General features: G+C 36.2%; 1 protein-coding gene across 2 annotated transcripts in view; it reads left to right on the forward strand.

Moving 5' to 3' along the window:
* The window catches only part of ARAP2 (ArfGAP with RhoGAP domain, ankyrin repeat and PH domain 2), a 179653-nt gene that overhangs the window by 116200 nt on the left and 37388 nt on the right, over positions 1-26065 (forward strand). The window contains exons 21-26 of one of the 2 annotated variants that reach the window (XM_043572810.1): positions 1856-1961; positions 7841-7988; positions 9486-9554; positions 12096-12170; positions 15175-15292; positions 24868-24996. In XM_043572810.1, coding sequence (XP_043428745.1) covers positions 1856-1961; positions 7841-7988; positions 9486-9554; positions 12096-12170; positions 15175-15292; positions 24868-24996 — 645 coding nt within the window. The remainder of the gene's footprint in view (positions 1-1855; positions 1962-7840; positions 7989-9485; positions 9555-12095; positions 12171-15174; positions 15293-24867; positions 24997-26065) is intronic. The other variant, XM_043572811.1, reaches the window with a different exon arrangement.

Genomic DNA, 26065 nt, shown 5'->3' on the forward strand with positions numbered 1-26065 from the left:
TCAAGTTCTAAGACAAAGATGTCTTTACTATTGTCAGTCTACCAGGAGTAGGTAGTTGGTAAATAGTAGCAAGTGTCAAAGAGCAATGTGTTCACCTTTTACTTGGATGAGAATTCTTTGAGAATTTACTTGGAGAAGGTTTTAGATGCTAGGTCAAATAGCCTTAAAGTCGTTTGCTTTCAGATCTAACATAGCTCACCCTAACTTGTCAGAGGTGCTCTGTGTTGGATCTGACAAGGATAAACCGCAACTCTCTGGATGACCTCATAGAAGAGCTCTCTTGGGTCCTGTGCACTGAGGCAAAGAATGCCTTACAGTGTCATACCACCTATTTATATGATCGATGATCTATTCTTCTAAGAACACATTAAGTTGTCTGAAGTCTGCGGCTAGCTGACTAGTTCATTGTATTTTCTATATGACCTGAAATCTATCTTAAGTTTTACTTTCAAATTGCTTAAGCTTTATTTTGAAAATTTCATCTATTTTATCCTTATAAGATTTGTGAAGATATGCTGTACTAGCATCACTTCTTGTTATAAAGGTAGTAATATTAATAACATCTTATCAAATTAATACCATTATAGTTAGAAACTGGATGACAAGAGGGTGTTTGGATTGTACTAGAGATGATAGATAATTCTTCATTCACTTCCAGTGTAGTCTTTGAATATAATTTTGGTGTTTTCCCCTCTCGCTTTTAGTCATCTATTAGCAGAGTTAAGTCAATATGATCATGTTTACCTCTACAGGTCTTATACGTAAGCTACAGCAGTACAAAGGAGCTATGGTTACAGTTTTGATTAGGAGTGTACTTCAAAAATGTGCTACAGAGTTTCTTACCTCCCCAGGGATTCTAATGCCCTTTGCAAGTGACCGTGTACTCTTGAAAAATCATTAATGTGCTGCTGGCTTTCTGTGAATAGAATAGGTTGGGCTGAACAGAAAATGAAAAAGTCTTGTTTCCACAGGTAGTTGGGAATTGTGAGGGAATATATACGTGCAATCCCCTTGAGTTACAAAGTCACCACAAGTTATTTATTTGAAGAATGGCCTTTTATTTCCCCTGTAAGCTAGCAGGTTAGAGCAAACCACTGCTGCATGTCTTCTAGAGTCTAGAACTTTGGGGGTTCCTGGATCTAGTTTCTCTAAGTATTTGACTTCTGGGGTTAGGAGAGTGGAACATAATTGCCTCTCATCCTCCTGTGTATAACTAACCAAGTTCTGTCAATGACAGTGACAGAGGGACCATCCTTCTCTAAGTCTGTGTCATAGTTATCAGGGCCTGCACATGACTTCCTCCATTGCCCCCTTACCTTTTACAATGACTTGGAGATGCTAGGGCTGGTCAAAGGCCCCTATACATGGATCTGCAGGGTAACACAGTTCATGGCTCCAAGATGGTTCATTAGTTTTGGTAAGATTTTTATGATTTCACAAGGGGAAAAAAATCAGAAATGTCATTTGCAAATAACAGACTGAAATCTTCCCATAGCCAAAGTTAAAAGACTTTCAGTTTATCTCTCAATTTGTACTCGAATTTGAGTTATCAATTGAATATATTCCTATTAGATGAAGTTCAGTAGTTCATGAAGTAGAGGATAAAGTGCAACCTTGGGTTTTGAGAGTGCTTCGTTTTTAATTAGAAAGCATAAGAACTCTATCTTCCTACCATGGAATGTCTGTGTAAATGCCTTTCCAGAGTTATAGAAGCCTGAATATTTATTCTGTTAAAACTTGATTAGATCACTTAGTGAGCTACAGTAATGAATATTGGTTTAAAATACTGTTAAAATGCAAATTTGTGTTACAGACTATTAGTTTTGGCCTAAAATTGTTTGTTTTTAACCTCTAGATACTCAAGATGACAAGGAAAGAATTAAAAAGTATGGGGCATTTATACGTTCTCTTCCAGGGGTCAACCGAGCAACGTTGGCAGCTGTAATCGAACATCTTTACAGGTGGGTGGTTTCATGAGCTTTTCCAGACATTTCAAACTTGGCACTCTATAAGTCATTATTTCTTAAATTTCAAGTACTATGGCTAACTTTCTATATGTGACTGTGAATTATCCATCATACCTTAAAAATGGCTTCAATCCACTGAAAAACTGCTAGAACCAATAACATGAATTCAGTAAGATAGCAGGATCCAAAATTAACATACAGAAATCTGTTGCATTTTTATAGACTAATAATGAAGTAGCAGAAAGAAATTAAGAAAACAGTCTCCTTTACAACTGCATTAAAAATAACAAAATACTTAGGAATAAACTTAACCAGTGAAGTGGAAGACTTGTACTCAAAAAACTATAAAATGCTGATAAAAGAAACTAAAGATGACACAAGTAAATGGAAAGGTATACCATGCACAAAGATTGGAAAAATTAAATTGTTAGCAGTCTACAATTTTAACACAATCCATATCAAAATACCAACATAAGTTTTTAAAGAATTAGAACAAATAATCCTAAAATGTGTATGGACCTACAAAAGATCCCAAATAGCCAAAGCAGTCTTGAGAAAGAGCAACAAAGCTGGAGGTACCCCAGTCCCAGATCTTAAGATATACCACAAATCTGTAGTGATAGAAACCTTGTGGTCCTGGCACAAAAATAGACACAGAGATCAATCAATGGGAGAGAACATAGAGTTCAGAAATAAACTCACACTTACATGGTTACTTAATCTACAATAAAGGAGGAAAGAATACAATGGGGAAAAGAAAGCCGTCTCTTTAAGTGGGACTGGAAAAACTTGAGAGCCACATGCGAAAGAGTGGAACTAGACCACTTTCCAGCACCAGATACAAAAACAAAAACAAAGAAAACCAAAAACTGAAGAAGGGATTAAATACCTAAATGTGAGACCTGAAACAGTAAAAATCCCAGAAGAAGACATAGACAGTAATTTCTTTGACATTGGCCTTAGAAACCTCTTTCTGGATATGTCTCCTCAGGCAGAGGAAACAAAAGCAAAAATAAACTATTGGGGCTGCACCAAAATAAAATGATTTTGCAGAGCAGAGGAAACCATCAATAAAACAAGGCAGTTTGCTGAATGGGGGAAGATATTTGCAAATGATATATCTGATAAGGGGTTTATATTCAAAGTATATAAAGAACTTATAGACGTCAGCAATAGAGAAACAAATAATCTGATTAAAAATGGGCGGAGAACCTGAGTAGACATTTCTCCAAAGACACACATATGGCCAACAGACACATAAAAAGATGTTCAATATCACTCATCATCAGGAAAATATAAGTCAAAACTATAATGAGATATCACCTTCTGCCAGCCAGAATGGCTAGTGTCCAAAAGACAGAAAATAACAAGTGTTGGCAAGGATGTGGAGAAAAGGGAACCCTCCTGCTCTATTCATGGGAATATAAACTAGTGTAGCCGCTGTGGAAGGAGTATGGATGTTCCTCAGAACATTAAAAATAGAACTACCATATAATTTAGTAATTCCACTACTAGGTATTTACCCAAGGAAAATAAAAGCAATAATTCTAAAAGATATATGCACCCCTGTGTTTATTGCAGCATTATTTACAATAGTCTAGGTATAGAAGCAACATGAAGTGTCCATCAACAGATGGATGGATAAAGAAGTAGTAGTGTGTATACACACACACACACACACACACACACACACACATACACACACACACAGGACTATTACTCAGCCATAAAAAAGAATGAGGTTTTTGTCATTTTTAACAACATGGATAGACCTAGAGGATATTATACCAAGTGTAGTAAGTCAGACTGAGAAAGACAAATACCATATGATTTCATTTATATATGAAATTTAAGAAAAACATGAATAAAGAAGGAAAAAAGGAGACAAAAAAACAGATTCTTAAATACAGAGAAGAACTCGGGGTTGCCAGAAAGGAGGTGGGTGATGAGTCGAAGGGGGGAAGAAAATGGTTTTAAAATAAAATCCCCAGCAAACTATCACTTGAGTGTTTCTTTCTGTAATTAAGACCCATTTCAGGTAAATAGCATACTGGAAAATTTCTTAAATGAATTAGAAATAATCATGTACGGCATCCCCAAGTGAATCCAGTATATAAACACAAACTTTAAAACTCATTTAAGAGGAAAGCTAGAGAAGAGAAGAAAGTACAAAGACCAGAATTCTCTAGCAGGAGTCTGTCTGTGAGCACAGTATTTTCTCATGATGAACTCTTCATAAACTTTTATTTCTCCCTTATCAATTTGTGTCTAACCTAATTCTAATATTTTAGCATCATACTGTTGAACATATGAGAAAATTTTAGAAGTCTAAAATATTTTCTACATCAGGGTATGTAGTTTCCTTCATTTGGGAGGATAGGAAGAATATAGTAGTAGCTTGAGAAATAAGATCTCTGAAGGAGGAGGAATGTTTGAAAATAACCCTTTTAGTTAAAATGAAAGGTGTGTTGGTTGGTTGGTTTTGCTGTTAGAACTACTACAAAAACTTTAATAAGTGTAAATATGGCTTAGGGAGTATATCATTGTCGCTTCCTGCATAGATGCAGTACACCGAATTTTTGTGTAGCTGAATTCTACTGAAACTATCTTATTTGCAGTCTAAGAAATTCTTATGAGACATTGGGACAGATTCTTCAGAAATTTTAGGGGCGCCTGGGTGGCTCAGTCGGTTAAGTGTCCAACTCTTGGTTTCTGCTCAGGTCATGATCGCATGGTGCGTAAGATCTAGCTCTGCATCAGGCTCTGTGCTGACGGCTTGGAGCCTGCTTAGGATTCTCTCCCTCCCTCTCTCTTTGCCCCTGTCCCACTCATGTTCATGTGCGTACGCTCTCTCTCTCTCTTTCTCTCTCAAAATAAATAAATAAACTTCAGAAAAATTTAATATATGACCGGGCTGCTACAGTTTATTAAGTTAATATTTTGAACATTGAGTTACACATAATTGTTTTAAGATTTTTTATTCAGATTTGAGTTTGAGATCACGAGTTCCTTCCCATCCTTCCCCTCTCCCTCCGTTTCTTCATCTGGCATATATTTTAGTTCCTACTGTATACTAAACAGCGCCTATTAAGATTCCATGTGAACAGAAACATTTGAAGATAATAATACATGAATGACAAAACGTCTTAAGTCCACAGCTCCCAACCTTTGCATCAGGGACCTCTGGATGTCAGAGTGAATGCACAGGAGTGCTGCAGGGCATTTTATAATTTTTAGGGGAAACACAGCATCACTGGAACAGATTTTAATATAGAGAATTTTAACATGGGAGGAAAAATTGAATCATTTGTTGTGTGTTGACATCCAGGGAATGCTTCACCTTGAAAGGGGTATGTGAAGGAAAGATAAGTAACAAGAAATGAGTGGTGGATATTTCTAGGAAACAGATGTGCTGGGAGATGAGCTGGTATGTAGTTGGCTGGCAGGAGGTTGCGAAAGGCTCAAGTGGTCATGTGAAAACATTCAGATTTTCACACAATAAAGAGTGACTGATCAAGTCTGTTTTAGGACAATAACCCATGGATGGGATTGATTGAAAAGAGATTGGAATAGACACAGAGAGACTAACCAGGAAACCGTTTTCTTGGGCTTCTAATGAGAAGGCCTGAGTGAGAAGAGACTCCGTGGGTTTAATAGAAACACTTGGGAATGATAGCTTGTGGGGCAGAGAAATAAAGGAAGGAAAGGAAAATACTGACATTCCTTGGACGTTATGTCATAAATTAAGGCAGCTGCAGAAATGGAAGAGAAGAGAGGTGAAGAGTACCAAGGAGGATACTATTGCAAAAGGAAGTCTCAAGAAGGTGAGAATGTTTAATAGAGTCCTCAGAAGTTTGAGAGGTCCATTTGGTTAGGTCGGGTTGATTTAGTATTTAATTCCATCCCTGCCCCAGATAACGGATCACTTCTTCCGTGGCTAACATTTACTTAATTCCATTCACCAGATATTTATTATGCACTCCAGTGTGATTAAAGCAACACTTCCTGACTGGGAGATGCTCTGATTCTGGTAACACAGGCAGACCTGCAGATAAATTTTCCTGATGTTTATAATTTAGTGTGATAAGAGTACAGACATAGTTTTGAGAGGGATGTCCACAATTATAACACCCTCCTCTATTAACTTGCGATTCCCTTTGCATCTTATAAATCACATACAATGATTGCACTTGCTCAGTCTCTGCCATGCAATGTGGCATTTTGTGAGTGTGTGTGTGTGTGTGTGTGTGTGTGTGTGTGTGTGTGTATGTATATATATATATATATATATGTATATATATATATATATATATATATTCCTGTCATCTTTACTCTCTTTTGTAACTACTAGAATCTCCTTTTAAAGACACGTGTACCTAGCTTCATCTTGTTTTATTCCTTTGATGCAGTTAGTCTCTCCTTTTTAGTATGTATTTTAAAATTTAAAAATGTAATTAGGCAGTTGAGCAGGGTGTTATTATATATAGTCAGTGGCAAACAGCATTAACAGATACCCACATGTATATCACTTACAGTTCTTACCTGTGCATTTTTATTTTTTTTTTAATTTTTTTTTCAACGTTTATTTATTTTTGGGACAGAGAGAGACAGAGCATGAACGGGGGAGGGGCAGAGAGAGAGGGAGACACAGAATCGGAAGCAGGCTCCAGGCTCTGAGCCATCATCCCAGAGCCTGACGCGGGGCTCGAACTCACGGACCGCAAGATCGTGACCTGGCTGAAGTCGGACGCTTAACCGACTGTGCCACCCAGGCGCCCCTGTGCATTTTTATTGATGTATATTTCCTTTTATTGGGGTGATGCCTGTAGGTTTTTTAAAATCACTTTGCATTTAACATTTGTGAATACAGTTGACCCTTGAAATTCAGGATTTAGGGGCAGTGCTCCCCTGCACATCAAAATCCACATATACTTTGACTCCCCCCAGTACTTAACTACTGATAGCCTACTGTTGACTGGAATCTTTACTAGTAACATATACAGTCAATTAACACCTATTGTGTATGGTATATGTATTATGTACTGTATTCTTACAGTTAAACTAGAGAAAAGAAAATATTATGAAAATCATAAAAGAAAATATATAACTGTATTGTATTTAACAAAAAAATCCACATGTAAGTGGACCCACACAGTTCAAATTCTGTTGTTCAAGGGTGAACTGTACTTTAAATGCTCTTTGTAAGGCCCAAATTTTGTAGCCTAATCATAGGGAGAGTTGACTCCTCTTTTCATGTCTTTTCACTGTAAAAAGACCTTCATAGTTATATCCAGGTCATATCTAATAATTATATTTTTTCATTGTTTGCTTTTTGAGAGAGAATATCCTATTTTGGCTAACCGTACAAACACATGCTGCCAAGTATTTTCTCACCTGATTTGCACTTTCTGGAAAATTCAGCTCAGCCTTGAACCTTGAATTTGGAACTGTCTACTGTATGCCTCTCAATTCACCTTCCTTGCTATTTTTCCTACTTACCTACTGCCTCCTTTCCCCTGTTTCATTTATGCTTCAGCCCCGCTGGTCATTTTACACCATTGTTTAAGCCCATCTTTATGCCTTAGCCTCAGGTTGTACCATTGTCTCGGTGCATCTCATCCAGTCCACAGGCAAGGACTGCTTTGTAACTTGTAGTCGTATCTTCTTTAACAGTAGTGTTTTCTTATATTCTTGACTGTAAGTACTCAGAAGAACAAACTGCATTGTTCTTTAAATCACCACCGTACATCTTCTATCAGAGACTTTTGATGTGTGTGTGTGTGTGTGTGTGTGTGTGTTAAATAATGATAAATGGGTATTATGACTAAAGTTCTATGAAGTGTGTCGTAATGAGCTATGCTTTTCTTTAACAGGGTTCAGAAATGCTCAGAAATCAATCACATGAATGCCCATAATTTGGCCTTGGTCTTTTCATCCTGTTTGTTTCAAACTAAAGGACAAACTAGTGAAGAAGTGAATGTAATCGAGGACTTAATTAATAATTATGTTGAGATATTTGAGGTAAATATTTTATATCCTGCCCTTGTTAAAATAGTTTCGATGTTACTGTTGGCAAATAAAAATTTATATTTTAGGATTTTTATAATCACGTCTTTATGAATATCTAAAAATAAAGAATAGTTACATGATCTTTAATATTTTAGATACAAGTAGCCTTTTTAGCTGTAGCCATTCATTTAAATTTGACTGCTTTGAAGCCATCTGGTGTCTGTTGGACAGAATATTCCTATTTATAGTGTTTCTGTGGCTTTTTTTTTTCCTTGTCAGTGTGTGTATGCATTAAGTATGTCTACTTAGAGGTGTGAAATTGTGAATTTTACAAATTTGGTAATAAATACCAGGCTGATAAAGTCTGCAATTGAATGCATTTTAGTGTTTTATTTTAATTGTGTCTGAATTGGAAATGAAGAAAATCCCGAAATAATGTTCTGTGGTTTTTACTAAGTCTGTTCTAATTATTTGACTTTCAATTTGCTATTTTATGAAGTTAATATATTCATGTTTCATCAGAAAACTGTTGGAATAAGGATAATTTCTTAGTTGAAAGAAGTAAAAATCGAGGAAATAAGCCCAGGGTTTGAACATGGGGGGTATATAGGGTATTTGGGTCAAAGGTCCAACTCCATTGCTTCATGAACACTGACCTCTTGATTACCACTAGCATGGTTGCATTTAACCTCTTGGGGCACTCTATTAAGTGGTGTTGTATAAGACTTCTTGTTTTCCAGGATTATGGGTATGTCAGTTGAAATTAAATGAGTTAATGTAATAGCTTATTCTATGTAGAGTTCTTACATTCTTATAGTAAGTGATTGCAGGATTCCTTAGCCAAGGGAAAGAAGCTCTACTTTAATAAAATAAAAACACACCATTTGTATCTTCATTTATATAGGAATGGACACCAAGATTGTTGGATTCTCTTTGCTCTTTGATCTCTTTCTTTCTGTATGTGTCCACTGTTTTTGATCAACAGCAGCTTCTTTGCAGTAATTCTGATGCTGAGAAATGAAAGAATTAGGAAAAAAAAAATAATGTGTGGCTTTACATGCTCTCTTTATTTTCTATGTTTGTACTGTTACATTAACAAAAAAATAAATGATTATTTTCGTAGTTTTGCTAACCCCAGCTTTAAATCATAGGAATTTTGTAAGCATTTAACAAGCATTTCAGTTTGAGAAATTAGTCTTATCTTGTAACCTACATCAACTCTAACAAATCACTCATTAGCCCCTTTGCTTATTAAGTCAATTAGCAGTACAGCTTCCATTGATGGAGTCTGCAGCTTGAAGTGATGTCATCATAAAATTCTCTGAACTTTATGAGGCTCTATCATGTTGGCTTTATTTCTGCCCTGGCTATGTGGGCCCATGCTGATTAAGATGGTCATTCTCATTTATTTTTAAATTGTTGGTCTTTAAATTCCTGAAGAGTTATGTGAGGATGAGTACCATCACTCCTTGTATTTTATTAGAATGTCCCAAATTATATTTTAAACAGGTTAAAGAAGACCAAGTCAAACAAATGGACATAGAAAATAGCTTTATTACCAAGTGGAAAGACACTCAAGTGAGTAGTAATAGTTAGATCTCCAAAGAATAAAAAAAATAATTTCAAAAATAACAAAAACTAAAAACTTCTGTTGTAAGTAAAGCTGTTTGTTGTATTTATTTTCAAGTTCCTATTTGAAGCAAAGTAAAAGTAATGGGGAAAAAAGAACCTAGATAAAATAGTTGCCTAATTCTGCAGCATGACGTTCATATGTGAAATGCCAAAGTATGTTAATGCAAATTTTTCAAAATACAGAAGGAAAAATCATTATTAATCTTATCAAATGCCCTTTATAAAATCAATTTCTAGTTACAAATGCACTGTTAAAAATACAAGTGGATTTCAAAGGAAGCATTTAAAGCCAAAGAAATACAAGACTAAATTGAAAATTCAGCTCCGTAATGATTCTTTTTTCCATTATGATTTTGAAAATATAAATTATCTCTTCTATGCTTTTGCTCTGCATGTTCTCAGATGATTATATTAGTGGGAATTTTTCTAATGTCATCTTTGTAACATACGCTGATTTATGTCTGAAATTGACTATTTTCTAAATCTTCTTTTGCTTTCCTCAGTTGCATTATATTGGATTTGTGTGTTCAGGGTGCAGTGCCGTTTTCCAGGGTACCTTTCCTTGTTTGATGAGCATTCACTGAACTTTCTTAAAATTGGTATTTAATCTTCTTCTAATCACTAGGAGTTGTAGTGGATTCTGGATACAAATGTAAATAATATAAATGGGTCGAGTATCTTCTGTTTATAGATATACTCAGAGAATGAAGCAAATGCTTCCTTACTGGGAACTACTATTAGGAGCTTATTAGGAGCTACTATTCCATAAGAAGGAGAGGAAAAAGGGCTGCCATCCCAGTGCCCGAGATCCCTGAGTGCTAGCACTATGACAGTACTTACCTACGAAAGCATCGCCTCCATTTTGACCCTAAGTAATTAATGTAGCCTGTAAAACTAAGAAATCTGGCTCATTATCAGTTAGTTCTCCTGAATGACTGTTTTTTTTTTTTTGGGGGGGGGGTGGCAAGGGGGATAGTCTCAGTCATGAAATAAAGGGTTGTGTGAGCCCAAGGTATAATCTTTGGCAGCATTACCTATGTTGTAGTAAGATAAAATATGAGTGTCCTTCTGCCTTTTTATCTTTTATATTCATATTGCAATAATGAAATGAGTCTTGGCTGCTTTTTAATTAAGTATACGTAAGTAGAAGAAAAGAATTGTCTATAAAATAGTAGTAATTGGACAGGAAAAGTAGAATACTTCAGAAAAACCTGTTCTTTTGCTTGTGTTTTTCTCTAATCCATTCAAAACTCTGCTCTGGTGTGTTTTTCTGACAGGCTCCATGTCTTATCCCTGTTTGAATTTCTTAGCTATTCTTGTTTTAGCTTCACTCTATGAGTTCTTTGTGTTTGCGTTTTTAATTTTTAAAATGTGTCCTTCCTGGAGAGTTGTTTATGCAAACACAGTGAAAAGTAGAAATGTCAACTGTATCTTTTCTTTCCTAGAATTTTTGTGTATCATCAAAAATGAGTAAGAAAAATTGGAAATAAGCTTTTCTAAGTCTGTAATGCCAGAGTAATTAAAAACACTTCTTCAAAGTACATTTTTTAGATGTTTTCTTTCTTATTTTTTTCATCAGATTTTATTCTTAGGCAAATTTAACTTCAGAATGATAGTTTCTCCGTTATGACCATTTTTTTTTAATTGTGAGATATTATTTCTAAGTGGTTATATAACTTAAGGCAATTTCTGAAAAAAGCTATTCAAAATATTTTTCATAGATTGGTTTAAATTCTGTGTTAATTATACTTTTCCTCATTATACTGATGATCTACATGGTGGTATCTTATGGTTTTTATTTTGTTAAGGAGTGTCTCTTCTTCACTTAATATGTCTCCTGGTCTATAATAGTGACCCAAATAATGTAACACTTAATGCTTGGCTGAAAGTAATTAAAATAAAAACCTCTCCTTATCATCTATCTTATTCTTTCACTTCAAATTTTTTTCTTTGCTAACTATACTTACTCTTTTTGTAGTTGTAATATAGCTCCAACCTAATTTATCCTAAAATTTCAATTTTTGTGCATTATTGCTTTGAAAATCTAGCAATGCCTATTTTCTCTTTTAATTATGGGTATTTACCCACCCTGTAGATTAGAGCACAATTACATATGGATCCTTTTCATTCCTCATTTTGTTTCTCCTATTAACATACATGGTGATGGCTCTTATAGCTTATGTTGTTGAAAGTCCACATATTCCCCTTACAGACAGGTTTGTTATTTTAGTAAGAATATAAGAGTATTTCAGGACACTAAATTCTTAATTAAGAGATGAAGAAATTGCCCTGTGATTACATCCTTTGTGTAGATTCCTTTTTCTTAGTCAACCACATCTGGAAGATGAGAATTATTGTACTATTAACAGGCTCATTTCATTATTATGAAATATTTAGAAAAAGGACTAGGACTTTCTGTCTTAAGTGTCATAAGTATGTTCTCAGAACATACCTATATTTACTCTCTTCACATCTGCCCTTTCCTAGGTTTCCCAGGCTGGAGATTTGTTAATTGAAGTGTATGTAGAAAAGAAAGAACCCGACTGCAGCATTATAATTCGGGTGAGTCCTAAAGATGGATGTAAAGGGTACTTCTGGAAATCGCAAGTATTAATACACATTAATTTATGTACCTTGAATTTTCCATCGTCTCTTGTATTTTATTTCGCCTGTCCAGTTCAAACCATGATTGATTGACAGGATTGACTTTTTATTCCAATATTCTCCAGGAATTCCATAACTTAGTTATTTGGAAAGAGAACATCTTAATGCACTTTAGGTTATGGTTACGATATTCTATAGGTTCTAAAAAATAACTTGAGCTCAAATAGCTGCCCCTCCCTTTCCTAGCTTCTTAACATCAGGCAAATTAACTTACTCTGTCTGAGCCCCAATCATCTCACGTATAAAATGAGGAAAAATTAGAGTATTTACATAGTATCATTGATGTGAGTCCTCAGTAAGATACTGGGTGTAAAACACTTGGTGAATTGCCTGGCACAAATAATACTACTATTGGCACTTAATAATTACTACTAGTCCTATATTATTTTATTATTTATTAATAGTCTTCTACTCTTGTATCCTAGACTTTCTGTCTCCAATTTACTTGAATATTGGATAACTCTTTTATGAGAATATGAATCATTTTTTTTCTTTTTTTTTTTTCCTGAATTAAAAGTATCCCTCTCGTGCTGCCATAATTCAGTACTTAGTCTGCCTTAGGGGGAGGGTAACAGTGATAATTCAGATTCCTACTTAGTAAGACTACATTCTATGTTTGAAGAAGACATTTTGCCATCTAAAGTCCAATATTTAAACACAATGTTATGTATTTCTGGGCTTCAGTTTTGTTAGATGCATTGTAATTATTAATTTATATTTTTTAATGATTACATATTGTGTCTCTGTGGCACTGGTTAACTCACTTAGAACATGGAGTGAACTGCTACAGTAATAAGTTTTGTTCCAAAGAGGCAGGCCACTCCTTGGCCACATCAGATTTCCTATGTTGATCGTGGCATGTTGATCATAGGGGACACGAGGAAGAAATACAGAGAATCAGCACGAGTCCATCACTCATGCTAGAGGAGGTGTTCAGAGCACATGACTTAGCTCCACTTACACACGCACTGTTTAAAATTTTTTTTTTTTTTTCAACATTTATTTATTTTGGGGACAGAGAGAGACAGAGCATGAACGGGGGAGGGGCAGAGAGAGAGGGAGACACAGAATCGGAAACAGGCTCCAGGCTCTGAGCCATCAGCCCAGAGCCTGACGCGGGGCTCGAACTCACAGACCGCGAGATCGTGACCTGGCTGAAGTTGGTCGCTTAACCGACTGCGCCACCCAGGCGCCCCACACACGCACTGTTTAATAGCTCATTTTAACACAAGTTATAATTGAGCAAAATTCTTATTTTAAGTAAATGCACGTAAAGGACTATATAGTTTCACCTATAAGAACTCCAAATTCTCTTTAAAAACATAGCAAAAACTATGTAAAAATAATCATTAACATATGTTTCATGCTTAAGACTTTAGAAGACTATTCAGTTATATTTATTTCAGTTGGTTGTTACCTAAGTCCCAGGAAGCAGGTCAAACAGGAAATGTCTCAAGTTTACATGAATGCAAACTGGAAGTTAAAAGTGTTAAGGCCAGAATACATACCTTGGTCATCAGATTCCTAACCTGATGCTCATCATACTGATTTCTATGTTCCTTAGAGTAATAATTTGCAAAGTGTACCGTGTGCAGTTCTAGGAGCTCTCTGTCCTTGGGAGCCCTCTGAGACAGGAATGGAGTTCAGTTTTCCACTCCCATGTCTACCTGAGGCACTCCCTGCCTCTCTTGCGGTTTAGTTTCTCAGTAATTTATTATTTTAAGAGAGGGTTATGCTTCTTAAAAAAATGTCAGAGCCATTCAGATGAGCAGCATTATTGAAATGATTCATCTGATGTTTCTACTACAGTTTTCCACTTTGCCCAGATAGTGAGATTTTTTTTCTCTTTCAAGATTATATTTCATTGGGCTGTTTAAAATAAAAGATAGTGGACTTCATTGTATCATTAATACATTCCAAAAAAAGTACTAAATTCCACAAAGCCCAGAAAACAGACTGTATGAGTTACCTGTAATGGAAGGTGTTCTGTGCTACTTACATATGTGTGATATGCTCATGATGGGTCATGGACAGGAGAAATGGTAACGAGCACGTTCCTGTTGGAAGAATTTTTACAACAGGTGCATACTTGGACTGAAAATGTGCAAACAAGGTTGCAGTCGCAGTATCCTAATGTTTAAAACATCTTCTCTTTGTTTACGGTTACAACTAAATTCAAACTGAAGAAAGCCAGCTTGCTTTTGTCCAGTGTGCATTTAAGATTGGCAAAAACAAAAACACGAAGAAACAAATCAAAAACCCCAAAAGTCCCTGAAGAAGACAGCATGCTTATGCCATGGCCTCAGGCTTTGGGACTCTCGTAGAGCTGGCCTCTGCCCTGCAGTCCTGGCTCTAGCGTGCTTTGGGACCCCACCATCTGTCACTTGGCATGGTGGGGCCCACCACAAACCACTAAGACCCTGGGGCTTTTTGGCATGGTAGACAGCAGTCGATTGTGTATGATTCGGGGCCCAGACTGAATCAACCAAACCACTTTGAACTCATGAATATAAAACTGATGAGTGAAATTTTTTACTCCTAGAATGCTGTTGGATTCACTGTCTAGTGAAAGATCTTCTGTGTATGATTAGGTGCATTTTCTTTTTCCCTAATTGCTCACTGAGAAAAAACATATTTTCCCAGATTATATCTATATTGTAAGATGTTCATGCGCTCACATTAAAATGTATTCTATTTTATGGAGAAGATCTGAATATGCTGTTTTTGTTTGTTTGCTTGCTTGTTTGTTTTCTTCTGTGTGCTTAGAGAAGCTAAGTAAACATACTAAGGGAGAAACTTAAGAGTGTCGTAAGTTGGTGGATGGGGTGACCACTATTGGCTCTGTCATATAGCTATTTCTGTGTCCGATGTACATCCTGAAGAAATTTTGCTTCTCTTACAGATCTCTCCTGTGATGGAAGCAGAGGAATTAACTAATGATATATTAGCAATAAAAAATATAATTCCTGTGAAAGGTGATATCTGGGCCACATTTGAAGTCATTGAAAATGAAGAGCTAGGTAAGTGATTTTCATGATACGATTCTTAAATTCCTTATAGTATGAAGTACTATTTTTGTGCCAAGCAATTATGAACATTTTGTGTTTTTTAAAGATTAACTTCTCATTTTTCATTCCCTTCTACCTCCGTGCATGTGTTCTATGTCATTGCCACTTGAGTTTGCCCTCCGATGATTTTACTCACCTAAATGATTATTTTATTGACTATGGAAATATAATGCAAAGCATTAGACATCCATGTTGCTACTTTAAGAAATAGGCCTTTGTAAAGACAAGCAATTTTATTTGTAACTTCTAATTTTTTTAATGTTAAATAAACATAAATAAAATAAATAAGTTTTGAGAGAGAGAGAAAGAAAGGGCAAGCAGAGGAGGGCAAAGAGAGAGGGAGACACAGAAAGGGAAGCAGGCTCCAGGCTCTGAGCTGCCAGCACAGAGCCCGGCACAGGGCTTGAACCCATGAACTGTGAGATCATGACCTGAGCCGAAGTCCAGCACTTAATCGGCTGAGCCACCCAGGCACCCCTGATTTATAACTATTCTGAATGGCACTATCACTATCCATCTCATTTCCTGTATGCTGCTCTTTTAACAAAAACAATGTTGATTTAAAAGATCATTTATTATTAAAGAAAAAAACTTTTTTAAGCTAGTAGCAGCTTATTTTTTGTTTTTTGTTTCTTCTTTTCATCTTAGTGGAGTAGATCAGATATTTTATCATCTTTTATCTCAGACATGGAAGGGTAGAGATTTTAAAACACCTTGACTATCCCAGTAGTCAGATGCTGAATAAGCTTTACATTCTAATGACACCATTTGGTTTTAAAGACCTCTAGGAAAAAAAAAAAAAAAAAAAAAAGATGCAGAATGTCTTTGTCCCTTGACCATCTGTGTAGCTGCTACCTACTAAGGTGTTGGGACCCTTTCAAGTATAGCTGTCAAACTGCCAAAAGTAAAATCTTGCCACCTGCAAGCTCAAGATAAAAATTAAAATTCAACATTGAAATACCCTATCGTGTATTAGTAGGAGTGTTGTAATCAATGTTCGAATAAAATGGGATGTCAACTATTTTGTCTCTCATTAGTCTACATATTTTCATATCGTTGTTTTTATCATGCATAATTCTTTAAAAATCTAACTCCTGAAAAGGTAACAAAAAAGTAATTTTTAGATATTAACTGTCAAGATTCGGTGACTCCCATGCTTTGGTGTTGGCTCACGCTGTGTCTCCCCATATTTGGTCTCTCCCATTTACAGAAAGTGGTTTAGCAGATGACCACTGTGACCCCCAGCTTCTAAGCCCAGTTAATTTGCTTCAGGCTTTACCTGTCCTCTCGATAGGGTTTATTACTAAGGACTATTCCCATTCCTTTTGAAGGTCTTTCACTCTGTATTTGATACTACCTGGATTGTCCTTCTTGCTCTCTACTCCTTTTATTTCATTTGTCAATTTTTCCTTTGTCTATCCACTAAGTGGTAGCTTTTTGCTGACCCAATCTCCTTTGCCATCTTTTTTCATCGTAATATGTTCTTGATAGATAATCCCTTCCATTCTTGGTCTTTGCCTAACCAGGGTAGGCTGGTATTTCCCAAATGCATCTTTACTCTCCCGCATCTGGCCCACCAGTTTACCTCCTTTAAAACCCATACTAAGGGTTCCATTGAACTTTGTGTCTCTTGAGGAGAGCTCCTTGGAAGGAAGGAGGAACTTTCTTTTTTCTGTCTCTAGTGTCTGGCATAATGCCTTACACATAGTTGCCATACAGTTAAAATCTAAATAAGTAAAGCACAGTTTTTCATTACTATATGGTATATAGGTGGTACAGTCTTTTGATTTTTTGTTGTTTAATTTTAAGGAAAGGGTTAGGTTACTAGCTTCATTGTAATTGTAAGTAAAGGATAACTCTCAGTATTACTGCCAAAGTTATCTTTCTAAATCACAAATAGGATCATATTGTTCCACTGTTTAAAACCCTTTCGTTAGGTGCTTATTGCCTGTCCTTCAAGATCCAGTTTAGATGGTCCTTCTTCCATGATGATGTTTAGACAAACATAGTTCACACTGAGCTTTTCTGATTATTTGATTATAGATCCATAATACTGCATATTATCTGACTTGTAGAATAGTATCGTGTATCTGCCTCTGCCCCAGAATATTAGTTTTTCAGGACATTTGCCATTATTTTTTAGACCTTTCTATCTGTCACTACCTCTAGTGTAGTGCAGTGATATAGAATAGACCCTAAAAATATCTTACTAACCGAAGTGGAATAAAAAATACATGCATTCGGAACTTGAGTGACTCGGACTGTTGCTCTTTGGATTAGATGTATCCAAGTAGAAGGTACATGAAAAGTAATTCCTGTTTACAGATTAGGAATCACTAGGAGATTTCAAGGCCCTGCTTAGCTCTTAGACAGCTGATTGTTTCCCATGTGCTTCTATTTCTGTTGAATTTATGAGGACATCCACAGCAAAATTATGAATCATGGATTTGGGGATAGACATCCTCTCCCACTGCCCTTATTCTCTCAAGGGCTGATTTAAAGCATATCCCAGTGTCACATCATTGGAGCTCTATGCCTTTGGGCATTGGTCCTCCTGACTGAGAAGAACAAGCAGAATGAGTGAAGACAGGAAGTAATTATTTATAGCTAGAAGAGAAGTTGCAGTATATCTGGCAACATTGTTACTAGATTTCATCTTGGAAAATGAAAGGCTGCTTACTCTGAAAATGGCTGGTTATTAACTTGCATATGACAATTAGTACTTCACAAATTGTAAGATTAGAGTGAGTTGGGTTTTTTGTTTTGTTTTTGTTTTGTTGTTGTTGTCTTTTGGTTTCTTTCTAACTCAAAAACAAAAAAGTTATCTTGGGGTTCCTGGGTGACTCGGTTAAACGTCCAACCCTAGGTTTCAGTTCAGGTCACAATCTCATGGTTTTGTGAGTTTAAGCCCCACATCTGGCTCTGTCCTGACAGTGCAGAGTCTGCTTAGGATTCTTTCTCTTCCTCTTTCTCTGCTCCTCCCCCACTCATGCTGTCTCTGTCTCTTTCAAATAAATAAACTTTAAAATAATAATAAAAAGAGGTGCCTGGGTGGCTCAGTCTGATGAGCGTCCGACTTCGGCTCAGGTCATGATCTCACAGCTCATGAGTTCGAGCCCCGCGTCAGGCTCTGTGCTGACAGCTCAGAGCCTGGAGCCTGCTTCGGATTCTGTGTCTCCCTCTCTCTCTGCCCCTAACCCACTTGCATTCTGTCTCTCTCAAAAATAAATAAACATTAAAAAAAATTTAATAATAAAAAAGTTATCTTTTTTTTTATATATATATGAAATTTATTGACAAATTGGTTTCCATACAACACCCAGTGCTCATCCCAAAAGGTGCCCTCCTCAATACCCATCACCCACCCTCCCCTCCCTCCCATCCCCCATCAACCCTCAGTTTGTTCTCAGTTTTTAACAGTCTCTTATGCTTTGGCTCTCTCCCACTCTAACCTCTTTTTTTTTTTTTTTTCCTTCCCCTCCCCCATGGGTTCCTGTTAAGTTTCTCAGGATCCACATAAGAGTGAAACCATATGGTATCTGTCTTTCTCTGTATGGCTTATTTCACTTAGCATCACACTCTCCAGTTCCATCCACGTTGCTACAAAAGGCCGTATTTCATTTTTTCTCATTGCCATGTAGTACTCCATTGTGTATATAAACCACAATTTCTTTATCCATTCATCAGTTGATGGACATTTAGGCTCTTTCCATAATTTGGCTATTGTTGAGAGTGCTGCTATGAACATTGGGGTACAAGTGCCCCTATGCATCAGTACTCCTGTATCCCTTGGATAAATTGCTAGCAGTGCTATTGCTGGAACCAGCCGTAAAAAAGTTATCTTGATGAAAATATAAAAACACTTATGAGATAATCAGAGGAACACCCCGTGTACACCAAGAAAGAATATATTTGATGGAGTTAAGAATTCACATTTGGCATGGTTTTAATATCTGGTCAAGCCTTTAAGTAGAATTCTCCAGAAGAGAAAGCTAAGATCATTTTTACTGCCTCTAAGGGAGCAGTGCCAGGAGAGCAGCAGAGGGGCCAGTGATTGTGCTTTACTGAAGCAGATGGAACCTGTGTGTTCCACCTGACCTGCTGAAATGTTAAAAGCTTTATTTCTAGTAGCATGCAGGGAAGATAAAGTAAAATATAAAAAGAAGCTAAAAGTGAAGGCGTTGGTAGTCACAAGATTGTAGTTGATAGGAAGAATGTCAGTAGAGAATTGCTGTTTTTTCAAATGCAATTATAAATCCCCCAAGTAACCAAAAATAGTCTGAGAGATAGAGAGGTAGAGGGGTAAGTAAGTGAACCAGAAGTGCTGGATTTTGTTTTTGGTGTCACTAAATTTTCAACCCTATCATATCCAATGCCCTTTTTATAATAAGTATTTTGTAACATTTCCTTTACTCTTCTGAGGTACTCTATTATATTTAGTTTTTTTTTTAAATAATAGCCTAGTTATATAAAAATAAGAGGAAAATATGTTATATAAATGCTCAGAAACCCCTATATGGTTGAGGATAATGAAAATAGATTCTTAAACCTATAAATGGAATTGCCATGCGTATGACAAGTACCAAAGCAGACTGATAGAAGCATGTCAATTTGTGACTCATATATCATTAGCATCACTGCTGTCATTGGTGAAATTGTGTCCTAGTCCATTCAGGCTGCCATAGTGGAATTCCATAGATGGGAGCTTATAAATAGTAGAAATTATTTTCCACAGTTCTGGAGGCTGGGAAGTTTCATAAGATCAGGGTGGAGTAGAGTCAGTGTCTGGTGATGGCCTGTTTTCAGCTTCATAGAGGGCTGTCTTTTCCCTGTGTTCCCACATGATGGAAGGGAGCTCTTTGGGTCTCTTTTACAAGGGCACTAATCACATGCATGAGTGCTCTGCATTCAAGACCTCTCTGAAAGGCCCTACCCCCTAATACCATCACATTGGGGATTAGGTATCACCATATGAATTTGAGGAGGACAAACATTCAGATCATAGCAAATGGTGGGCAACTTTTATTTTGCTTATATGGTAGTCAGATTGATGGAAAAATATGACCTATTAAAACCATATAAATACTTTGAGAATGTGTATGTAAAGCTGAGTTAAATTCTAGGCTCAGCTAATTTCTGAGTTGGTTTCCCCTCTAAGTGAAGGTCTGGTGGGACATTTGAAATTTGTACTGGGTAGAGAAACAGTCATTCTTGTCTTATTCATTGAAAGATGCTAAGTAACCTTCACCCACTGCTGCCAGTCATTAAGACAAGCTGAAACCTACCCTGGGAGAGGGTACCACCTTCATCCAGAGCTAATCTTCTGAAGTGTGCTCTTATCTTAATGCTTCAACTTCAAACGGAAAGGCCTTCACATGCTGGAAGAGGAGGAAGAAGAAGAAAAAAAAAAGAAAAACACCCAAGGGGCCTCATTTAAGTGGGCTTCTTCACTGAGCGATTCAAGTTTTTTGAAGCAGTTGCTTTCTCTGAAGGAGTATCAGAACATTTTCTTGTTTCTTCCTCATAGTTACTGTGATATGGAAGAGCTGTTCATTTTTTCATCAGGATTCTTTCCAGCCCTTCTTCTGATGACACAGAAATGCTTTCACCCTCTGATTGTGTGGACAGGACTGAGAAAACTTGCATAACTCTTAGTTTGGTGCTAAGAATTTAACTATTGGGGTAATCATGATTGTTTGAGGAAATCCTGTGTCATTACTGCCAAAAATTTAAGGACAACACCTGTTAACTACAGTGGAAATTGGATAGCTCTCGCTCTTTTTAACAAGGCAGGCCAGGTTTATTCTGTGGACATGATTTTAAGATATGGAAAATGAGGGGCGCCTGGTTATGAGGTGTACGGTCAGTTAAGCATCTGACTCTTGATGTTGGCTCAGGTCAGTATTTCACAATTTGTTAGTTCGAGCCCCACACTGGGGCATTGTGCTGACAGTGTGGAGCCTGCTTGAGATTCTCTCTGTCTCCAACTCTCTCTGTTCCTCCCCCAACTCGTGCTCTCAACTCTTTCTCTTTCTCAAAAAAAAAAAAAAAAATTAAAAAAAGATAATGATAATGTGATTTATGTAACTAAATAACCTCCTCCATAACCTTTTCTTCTCAAATAACTATACTGAATTCTCAGCAATTTTTATGCTATAGATAGTAAGCAACTGAGTTATTTATTTCTAGTAATGCCCTAATGCCAGATGATGTACATACCATATAATCTATCATGACAGATGGCTGCAAATGGAACTGTAAATAAAAACTTGTTTATTGGTAGGAATTTATATTCTAGCCACGTTTGATGTCTCAATTTCCCCTGCCTATTATCTCTTAAGGTGGATTTTAATGCCATTTTATAAACATAGCATTGGTAGTCTAATAAATACGTAACCTTTTCATCCCATGTTTCAGCTCTGTTTTTATGCAGGAACTTGGATATTCAGGATTTTCACTGTCCTAAAGCATGTCATAATATGATACTGATGTGAAAAACATACTTAGCAAATTTTTTTGCAAATCTGTATTTCTGTATCTGTGGTGTCAGTTATACTGGGATTGTAATATCACTAAGAACGGTTTAGAGCTACCACTGTAGTATCTATCTACTTACAATAGGGACCCTCTTTAATGCAAATGTTCTAATACTTGGAAGTTTCATTACCAATTTAATTTGATAATAAAGAAGAGTGAGATTTTATTTTAATCCAGATACTGTTTTCCAGTTGGGAATATAATTCTTACCTCTAAGCCGACTGTGGGCTCATCAGTTTCCTTAAGTGCAGGATGTTGAAAGTCTCTTGGTATTATTTCCTTACCATCTTGTCACCAAGGATAGGAAAGTGAAGAGGGAAGTATGAATTGACATTGTTTTTTTTTTACTTATGTTTGGTCCTCAGAAAAATCTTGGTGAGTTGATACTTTTTTCTCCAAATTACATGTAAGAAAATAATTATGTGAGAGTTCACATACTTGCCCAAAATAAAACTTAAGTTGGTGTTTAAAAATACTGGGTTTTAAAGTCAGGTGGATATGAGGTTCACATCTTTGTTCTTCTCTCGAACCAGCTCTTTGGCCTTAGGCAAGTCATCCCTCTAATCCTTGTTTTTCTCTATATGTAAAATATGAATGATACCTAATGAAGAGTGCTGCGAGGATTAAAAGTGACAACCTGTGTATCTGGTACAGACAATTCTGATACATGGTTATTCCAGAAATGACAACTGTTAATGGTATCAGTACCATCCCAGAGATTGCAAGTAGTGGAACCAAGAATTACATACATTATGCCAAATGTAAAGAGAGTACTTATTCTATAATTGTTTTTTTTAAGAAATATAGTTAATTCTAATTATAACCTCCATTAATAGAAGGATTAATTAATGGATTAATCAACAATTGAATTTATAACTTTGACAATTTATAGGAAGTTATGACCTTTGTCAAAACTTTTAGAAAATTACTTGAAGAAAAATGGGACTGACAGAGCATAGAAGATTTTGGCTGACTTTGAAATTTGGCAGAATTTTGTCTGCTGATTCATTACCAAATATTTTCTGTTAATTATAGTCCACTATAGAAACGTCTAGTAAGGGGGCGCCTGGGTGGTTCAGTTTAGCGTCCGACTTCAGCTCAGGTCATGATCTCACGGTTGGTGCGTTCAAGTCCCGCGTCGGGCTCTGTTCTGACAGCTGAGCCTGGAGCCTACTGTGGATCCTGTGTCTTACCTCTCACTGCCCGCCTCCCACTCATACGCTGTCTCTCTCTCTCTCTCTCTCTCTCTCTCTCTCTCTCTCTCTCAAAAATAAATAAACATTAAAAAAAAAAAAAAAAGAACTGTCTGTTAAGTACTTAGCAGTCTGCTGTGTACTAAGGGGTATATATATGTACACAAGAGGTAGATTTGTCTTTAAAATGTATGGCCTAGTTGCTTTTTTTTTTTTTAATTGCCACTGTCATAATGAGTAGGCTTGCTCTAATAAATACTGAATAGTAAAGCAAAAATCTGGTTCTTTACAACGGCAGCAGAAAAATTTGTTTTTTTTTCTTCTATGGACTGGGGATTATTGATACATTCTGGAATGCTGAGGTCACAGCAGGGGGAGAGGAGTATTAAGGAGATGTGATATATTTGTTCTTTTTACTTATGATTGTATCACCAATTAAAATATCATGGTTCCTATGTGAGTATGATGCTCTTGACATGCTCTTTGTTTGTCATTAGTGTTTTTACTTTAATTGAAGGTGAAAAGCCAGAATGCTGTGCTCTTTGTGTTTAGGAGGGGATGAAAGGGTTGAATTGACTTATATTCGACTGTGACCCTGAGAAAGCTGCATCAGCATGTTTACGCTAGAGCTGATGCTCTTGCTATTTCAATTGTGCCATTTTCAGGGTACTGTGAAAAGGTTTGAATTTCTTTTATTCCAACCTATGTTCGGTTCTAACATTTTATTAACTAATTATCATATTTTGATCCGGAAAAAAAATTTACTTTAAAGCTTTGATTGTGATTCTAAGACCAGTTTGTTGTTGTTTTTTTTTTTTTTTTAACTCTGTGCTAAGAATTTGTAGCACCTTTAAAAGTATGATTGCCTAAAACAAAACATATGAATGAGTATTTATCAAGGAGAAATGTTTAAGATGTCATTAACTTCTTGCTTTTGGCCTATTGTATCAACAGTTAATACATAATATTGCCACATAGTATCTCACTGATAGATATAAATGATGTAGTAGTATTTTGATTATTTTCATCTGTTCTCTGTTGAAGGCATATTTTTTTAAAAAATGTTTATTTACTTTTGATAGAGCAAGAGCAGGGGAGGGGCAGAGAGAGAGGGAGACAGAGGATTCCCCAGTGGGCTCTGTGCTGACAGCAGAGAGCCAGATGCATGGCTCGAACCCATGAACCGTGAGATCATGACTTGAGCCAAATCCAGACGCCTAACTGACTGAGCCATCCAGGTGCCTCTTAGGCACATTTTATAATTTCATATTAATTGACTATGATAGTATCAGCTATAAATTGTTCACTGGTATTGATCCGATATTATAACAGGCTAATGTCAGGATAAACAAAGGTTATTACTTACTACTGAGCAAAATTAACTTTGCTAGTCCTTTTACAATTAATTACGTGCATATTCGTATAGCTTTCCAAAAGCAAGCCAGAATATTATCTGAATTAAAAACAGAGGAAGAAACTGATTTCTCTTAGAAAAGGATAGCATTATTTCTGAGATTTTATCTAGAGGATAGCACCTCTGAATTTTTTTTTTTAATAGCTGGGTAACAAATGTCCCCGCATAGATTCATTTATACAGTAAATTTCATCATATGTTTAATGGTGTTCTAGGTGTTAGGGTCTCTTGTATGTAGCCCTAGCATTATTATTGTGTAACATAAGATATGGTCATATTTTTTTGTTACATATACATCTTTCTTAAAGGATTTTTTTTTAATGTATAAAAGCTGATAACTTACTATTTTTTTCAGTTTGATTCAGTATTATTTTTCTTTGCAGAACGCCCACTTCACTACACAGAAAATGTGTTGGAACAGGTGCTTCGGTGGAGTTCACTAGCTGAACCTGGTTCTGCTTATCTTGTGGTGAAGAGATTCTTAACCATTGACACAGTCAATCACTATAATGGTAGGTGTTATTTCACCTTGCAACTACAATAGAAAATTCAAGTGGCTAAAGGATAATTATTATGGCTCAAGGATTATTTGATAATGTAAAAAATGAGAAGCTGCATACAAAATCTACTTGACACAGTATTGTAGAATAGGAAGAAGAATATAGAGACAGAGTACCACATGCCCAAGTCAAATTTTCCTGGAAAGTAGCACACTGCTAATACTGGCTAATTTGATGTCCCAGGTTAAGGTTTTGGGAAGGAGTGGTTTATATTTTTTTAAAAGGACTTTTTTTTTTGCAACACTTTTGTGTCTTTCTAATTTTTAAATAGATGGTGACTCTTCTTCCTGAATTATGTTCCCATTTGAAAGTTCTCTGGGCATTCAAGTGCAAGTTATACAAACTCTGAGACTGAGTATTTGTAATTCTCACTTATTTTGGGGGTGGTACTGGGGGAAAGAAAAGGAAGTAAAAAATGATACGCTCTCAATAAGGATACTTGCCATCCATCTGGGAGAAGACACGTACACACGTGAGGTAGAAAAAGTTAGCACAAGGCAAACACGCAGCACAGTCTCTGAACCTTTGTGAGGTATCAGAAAACTTTTATTTTGAAACTGATTCATCTGTTATATTGTCATCAGCTGACAAATTAGAAAAAGATTTACTGCCAGCACTGTACATAAACCAACCCTGAAATCATTTAAGTTTTAGAAGATAAACTTTACTACAACTTTTATGATTGATATTAATAGTAGCTGTTACTATTTATTAATCACATATTATTAATCAAGCTCTGTACCTACTAAAGCTCATTTAAATTTCTTTAAACTTCCCAAATTGTGATTTGAATTTTCCAAATGGGGAAACAGAAGTACAGAAAAATGAAGTAATTTGCCCCAGATCAGACAGTTACTAAATATTGGATTTGAGAACAGATTGGTCTGTGGTCTAATTTTATATATATGTATAGCTCTTACATGCTGGAAACCTTCTTAGAAGGATTTCAGGATTTCCAGCTAATGGCCATAGATGTGTAAGTGCTTAATTGTACCACAGCTAATCTGATAAATTTCTGATT

This window comes from Prionailurus bengalensis, chromosome B1, assembly GCF_016509475.1.
Source record: "Prionailurus bengalensis isolate Pbe53 chromosome B1, Fcat_Pben_1.1_paternal_pri, whole genome shotgun sequence".
Classification (NCBI taxonomy): domain Eukaryota; kingdom Metazoa; phylum Chordata; class Mammalia; order Carnivora; family Felidae; genus Prionailurus; species Prionailurus bengalensis.